Source organism: Hemitrygon akajei, chromosome 24 (assembly GCF_048418815.1).
Source record: "Hemitrygon akajei chromosome 24, sHemAka1.3, whole genome shotgun sequence".
In the NCBI taxonomy this organism is placed as follows: domain Eukaryota; kingdom Metazoa; phylum Chordata; class Chondrichthyes; order Myliobatiformes; family Dasyatidae; genus Hemitrygon; species Hemitrygon akajei.
Window position 1 is genome coordinate 25,554,126 of NC_133147.1, and position 7,157 is coordinate 25,561,282.

At 42.9% G+C, this 7,157-nt stretch overlaps 1 protein-coding gene across 1 annotated transcript; it reads right to left on the bottom strand.

The window, feature by feature from the left end:
- Positions 1-2,552: 2,552 nt before the first annotated feature.
- Positions 2,553-4,694, bottom strand: LOC140715667 (probable G-protein coupled receptor 139). The gene is made up of 2 exons (XM_073028033.1): positions 4,625-4,694; positions 2,553-3,463 (listed from the first exon to the last, which is right to left on the bottom strand). The coding sequence occupies exons 1-2, from the start codon at positions 4,692-4,694 to the stop codon at positions 2,553-2,555; spliced, it is 981 nt and encodes a 326-aa protein (XP_072884134.1).
- Positions 4,695-7,157: the final 2,463 nt, after the last annotated feature.

Below are 7,157 nucleotides of genomic sequence, written 5' to 3' on the forward strand. Positions count from 1 at the left end.
ATAGGTTCTTGATTAGTCAGGGCGTCAAATGTTACTGAGGGAAGTCAACAGAACAGGGCTGAGAGGGATAATGAATCAGCCTTGCTGGATTTGTTGATCAGATCCAATGGGCCGAACAGGCTACTTCTGATCTTCTGCTTTCTGCACTTATAAGTTCAGGTTTTCCTAATCTAGGGGCCAGAATCGTTGATGATTCATCTCTTCTAGTGAATCTAGGCGTCAGAATTTCAGGACGACACTGGCTGGTTAACCCCTTCACTTTCAAACCCGGGTTAGGAATGCAGGCTGACTTTATCCCTCAACAAATGGAACAGAGAATGGAAGGAGAAATCTGAGAGGATTTCTTTGCCGCCGTTCCAGTTACGGAGGTCAGTAGGATTCAGTAGGAACCTTTACTGATTAACATCCTTCCATCCCTAAATCAGGAGTTACGAGATAGGTACAGGAGCAGGAAACCAGTTGATCTCCCTTCCCTGTAACGCAGTTGATCACTGGGCATGGAAGGGATTCTAGCTGCCTTACATGCTGTTCCACTGGTCCCTGATTCCGATCTGTCAAGGTGTCTGAGGGCTGGTTGCGTTTGCACCCACGCCAACCCCCTCCTACCACCCCCCGCGGCATTCATCTGTTGCCTGTCCCACACCTCTCGCGCGGCGTTCCACTCTCGCCATTCCCAACTTCCTTTGCTCCCATCAGATTCAAAAACTCGCTTTCCATTGCACATTAATAAAAACAATACTGTGCAAAAGGCTGAAGCGCCCTATGTATACACACACACACACACACACACACACGCACACACACGCACACACACACACACACACACGCACACACACACGCACACACACGCACACACACACACACACACTCACTCACTCACTCACACACACACACACACTCACTCACTCACACACACACACACACACACACACACACTCACTCACACACACACACACACACACACACACACTCACACACACACACACACACACACACACACACACACACACACACACACACACACACACACACACACACACACACACACACACACACATATATATTCCAAAGACTTTTGCAAAATATTGGACACAGAAGTATCACAAGCAAGAGTGGCCTGCTTCTCTGCTCGTTATATCAAATTCTCTCTGAGTCCATGCTTAGCTTCTGTAGAAGCTGGGGATCCTTCCCCCGGGCTGGAAACATCAAGTTCAGCCATGAAATCTCTGACGACGACAGTTTGTGGTTTCAGAAGATGATCACCTGGATTTTGATCGAATTAGAGGGCTTAAGCCTTCTTACTGCCCGTTACGCTGCTGCGGAGCGTCTGAGGGGAGATCTGATAAAAAGTTATAAGAGAGGCATAGATAGCGTGAATATTAAGAGACTTTATAATACCCAGAGTACAAATGTTTAAAGGAGATGTGCAAACATTAAAGAAAACTCACATGAGAATCAACATGAAACATCACGTCTTTCTGAAGAAAAGCTTAACATCTTATTAGCTACTCAATACGCATGTTCAGACTGGAAATTACAACGTCACCTGATCATCATCCAATTGCATATTGTGAGTGGACACTGTGTGTTGGATAGTTGTTTCGTTTTCCAGCTACTGTAAACACTTGTATGAGATATTTCATTCGCTTTAAACAGCAGTAGGCAACTCATAAGCACAAGAGCTTCTGCAGATGCTGAGAGGGGTGAAGGAAGAAGCTGCGATATGATACATGGATAGGGTAATAGACAGATGAAGAAAAAATCTGATAGGAGAGGGAAGTGATGCATAAAGAAACTAAACATGCAAGGGCACCAGATGGAAGACGTGGGAAAGTGAGCAGAATTGGAGATGTAAGAATGGACATCATGGATGAGAAAATGTCTAGGTTACCGGAGGTTGGAGTAAGCGATGTTCACGCTTTCAAGCTGGTGGCTCTCCAGACAGAAAGTAAGGTGTTCCTTCTCCATCCTGCGAGTGGTCTTATCGTGGCAGTAAAGAGACGATGGGTAAAGACTTTGGGTTGGGAATGGAGAATGGAATTAAAATGGTTGGCAGATGGAAATGCTGTTTGTTCCAGTCGGAGCGAAGGCTACTTTCTTTCCGTCGGATCTCAGCGATGTAGAGGAGGCCACAACAGGAGCACCTGCTAGAGTTGATCGTCCCTTCAGACTCTCAGGTGAGGTGTCGCCTTACCTGTAAAGACTGTTTGGGGCACGAATGGTAATGAATGAGGTGATGTATGGGCAGGTGTAGTACTTCTGTTCGCAAGGGTGCCAGGAGAGAGGCAAGTGGGGTGGGATGAGAGAACAAGGAGATATCGGAGCGTGCGATTCCTACCAAAAGCCGATAGCAGGGATAATGGGGCGTTATAAGCATCTAATTCTCCTACAATGGAAAAACAGACTATTAAATTATCCCTTATATTAAATAATGATTTCTGATACAGAATGGCGGAGTGGCGTATAATTCTAATTCATCTCGAGTTTTGAGTAAAATTTGTTTCTGACTAAACGAAACGAGTTTGCCGAGTTTTCTTTTCTGCAGGCGCCTTCTACTTTTGCGATGAAGCTAACGAATGTGGAATGTTCAGCGGAAATTTCATGAGAACCTTCAACTCTTTCCGGAATTTGTTTTGAGTCACTGCGTAGATAAACGTGTTTGTGCAGCAGCTCAGCATCTGAAACACGTTGCCACATTCCATCAGGATAAATCTGGGGTCTCCGTAGCCATTAACTGTATAACCAACTTGAAATCGCTCTACAAAGAAGTGTACAACATACGGCATCCACAGAAGGATGAAACATCCCGAGATTGCAAAAAGCAGGACGATCGACTTCCTGCGGCTTTCCATCTCCGGGTCGCTCTGTCTCTCTCCTGCGGAACAACTGCGGAGTCTCCGACGTGTCCGACTGGCCACCAGAATGTGTCTGACCGTCAGAGCGTTGAACGTGAGAATAAGCAGGAAAGGGAGGCAAGGAGTCAGAACGCGATCGGTCCAATCAAATATGGTCCACAGCAGAGAAGAATAAAGGACACTCCTATGTTTGCAATACCAGGGCACGTTGTCAATGACGTAGACTGGTTCGTGCAAAAAGTACCAGGGAATGTTGATCACACAGCCCAAAGTACAGACGACAGAGACAACAATGCCTGCGGTTCTGTGTGTGCAATATTTTGCTTTGAGATTCTGCCAGCAGATAGCGACATGTCGATCAAAGGTGAATGTGACCGTTAACCAAACTGAACTGTCCCTGGCGGCGTAAATTAATGTCATGCTCAAACTGCACACGGGAGTGATGGATAGGAAACTACCAGGAAAATAAATAGCTGGAATCCGGTTTAATATGACGGCGGTGATAATTACCAGAAGGTCCGTCACGGCCATGGACACGAGATACCGGCTGATACATCTGGACAGGCCGCAGTTTCCTCGGGACAGGATCACAATGGCCACTATATTAACTGTGGAGAAATAATTCAAGATCATTACCAGAAAGCATTCGCAGCAGAAGTAATTCTGAAGTTTGAACGGAGAGGTTTGCACAATTTCGGTATGTCACCAAACAAACTTTGACGAGTTTCTGTTGATGATCTACCAAGGAGATTTCCGAACTTGTTGCATCACACACAGAAGTCTCTAGGGAACAAACCAACAAACAAAAAAACCCAGTGACCCACAGTTCTGCCGACGAAAATGCCTTGCTAATGAGAGTGGACGGGGAGAGTGGCTTGACAGAAAAGACGGCCTTAACTCAAATAATCAAGGGTTATATCTGCAGACTTAGAAAAGTCTATTATTGCGTTGCACCCCAGTTTACACACTTTAGAAAATGCCGGCGATGGTCCCAAATGAGGCGGCTTCAGTGCATTAAGAGTTAAAATTGGTTCAAACATTAATGCAGCATGGTTAAGACACTGACCTAAGCTCTTGTTACAGATGCTGTGGCGCGTTCGCAACATTTAAAAGAATATCATTTAATTAATTAATTACCTGTCAAATATCTACTGCACGTTTAGTGTGTCAAGAAAGTCTTCGAAAATTAATGCAGTCAGATTGCGCTTATCATTCCCTACCCCGTACACATTGTTATGCAGAACACCGCGGTATGAATTTATATGATTTAATGTATAAGCCATATTCATATATTATAAACAGTTCTGTGCATAAGTCTTAGATGCATATACATAACTAGGGTACTATCAGCGGTTCTCTTTTAATCTTATTTCCTGCGCGGTCATTTTGATTTGATTTGAAGTACAAGGTGGAATGACATCTCCAGCTCTATTTGGCGTTGAAACAGCAATCTCTGGAGTTGTAATGTTTTGTTAATATTGGTAAACATTTAGTAGATACAATACTCTCCAAAAGTCTTGGGTACCCTAGACTATGTGCCCAAGACTATGGCACAGTACTGTGCATATAATGTATATTACGTGCTTATTCTATACGTATGATGTATAAAAACACGCAGTGGCTACTTTATTAGGTACACCTGTAGACTTGCTCTTTGATGCAAATATCCGCTCAGCCAATCAAGTGGCAGCAATTGAATTCATAAGGACCATAACAGCTTTAGACATGGGACCACAAATGTTGAAATACTGTAGTAAGAAATGCTTTACCTGGAACCGCGATCACTGCAAGAGCCGTGTAGTAAATAGCGTACACTAAGCCTCTAGGAGGGGCGTGCATTTTCCGTGAGGGTCTCCAATACCCGTTCCTGACATCAATGGCGTTTTTGTCAATATCGGAAGGAGTTCTTTATATACGTAAAGTTCAACAGCGAAAGTTAGTTAAATAAGCTCAGTTTGTTTACAATTCAGTCATGTAGAATGACAGTATTTTAAGATACAGTCAATGAACAAACATAATGACTGACGTCACAATTACCCTCGCAAACAACTAACGAAGGAACAGATTTGGTATCGTCCCCATTAGTGTGACCTCGTAATAAAGGAAATCGCTGCAGTTCTTCTCACTTTCTGATGAGATGGTGGTTGGTGTAAGGAACCATCATTTCAACAATTGCTTTTCGCTTTACCGACCCTATCATGCCGAAAACACTGATCTGACGTTATGTGATTTGGTTATTTAAATCACCTTTATACATTATATGTATAAAATATTTATTATACAGCCATTTTATACAGATACTGTACACCTTCACTCAATGGTCAGTTTACCCCTACAGACCGGCTCGTCAATACAAACATCTGAAAAGCCAATAATGTGAAAGAAACTCAATTCATAAGAACCATATGAGCAGAAGTGAGAGAAGCAGAATAAGCCTATTGAGCCCCATTGAATCTGCTCTACCGTTCCATCATGGCTGGTTTATCATCGCTCTCCCATACCACGCTTTTCTTTCCTTCTCCCTGTCGTCGTTGACGCCCTTAATAATCAAGAACCTATCAATCTCTACTTAACATGCATCCCATAACTTGCTTTCCACAGCCGTCTGGGGCGTAATTCCACATATTCACATTCTTCTTGCCAAAGATATTTTCCTCATCTCTGCTCTAAATGGACACCCTACAATTCTAGTGTTGTAACCGCTGGTCCTGCACTCCATTACTGTAGGAAAAATCCTCTCCATTCAACGCATTGTAAGCCTTTCAATAGTCGATTGGTTTCATTCAGATCATTCTCCTGTGCCATTCTTCAAACCTCAGAGAATATAGGCCAAGAGACATCAGACTCTACTCATACTTACATTCTGTGGAGCAAAGTCATTGGGTATATTTAAGGCAGAGGTTTATCGGTTCCTGAACAATCAGTGAATCAAAGATTACAGACACACGGCAGGAGAATGGAGTTGGGGTAGCTAATCTCCCATGATGGTTGGCGATGAAACGATGCGCCGAGTGGCATAACTCTGTTCCGCAGCCTTATGACATTCATATATTAGCCTGAAACAAGGGAAAGCAAAAAGTCTCCCGCAGTTATCCTCAGCTTATGTATTCATGCGGATTCCAGAGAGCGGAAACACCTGGGAAGAATAAGAGGAGTGCCCAATGGCAGGTTAATAATGGTGCTTCAACAGTTGGCGCAGTCAATAAGGGTATCATGAAAGAAAACTCAGGAAAGATACATAAATGATCCATCACACATGATCTAGCATAATATCTTCCGATTACTTGTTTAAAAGTTAGATATAAAATAGTAACATCATTCATCTCGCATCTGCAGCGGTGCTATAAAGTTTGTGAACCCTGCAGAATTTTCTCCATTTTTACTTAAGTATGACCTAAAAGTGTTCGGATCATCGCATAAGTCCTAAAACTAGATAAAAACAATCCAAATAAACTACCGGCACAAAAACTTTACACTTGTCCATTTATTTATTGAGAAAAATGATCGAATATTACATGCATTTTTGGAAGATTGGAGGTGTGATTTGTAGTGGTGCCCTGCTCTTAAAAAAAAACGACACACAATGTCAGGTTACTGACAGAGCCTGCTCTTTTCAACAAACATCTGTTTATATGCTCCATTCCTCGATCAAAACAACTTTCAAAGGAACGTAGAAATGTGAGGGATGATTTAGGCTAAAAAAAAGGCTGCAAAAACATTTCTAACGACCTGACAGTTCATCAACCCATTGTAAGAGTAATTGTCTACAACTGTAGAGAACTCAGTACTGCTGCTACTCTCCCTAGGAGCGGGCATCCTGCAAAGGTCACATCAACAGCACAATGTGCAAAGCTGAAGGAGATGATAAAGAATCCAAGGGTAACTGCAACATATCTGCAGGTATCGCTTGAACTTGCTAAAATCTGTGTCCACGTGTCCACTAAAAGAAAAAAATTGAACAAGACTGTTGTTCATAGAAGGACACCACGGAGGACACCACTGATCAAAAGAACATTGCTGCACGTGTTAAATTTTTAAAAGACCGTCTGGATGCTCCACAATGCTTCTGGCGCTTTCTTCTGTGGACAGATGAAACTAAAGTTAAACTTTCTGGCAGAAATATGCATTTCATATGCTTGAAGAAAAAGGTGCACTACACAGCAACACCAAATCCTCATCCCAACTGCGAACCATGGTGGAAGGGGCATCATGGTTTTGGGTTTTACTGCTTCAAGGCCGAGACAGGTTGTAATCTTTCAGGGAATAATGATTTCAAAATTGTTTCAAGTCATTTTACAGGTA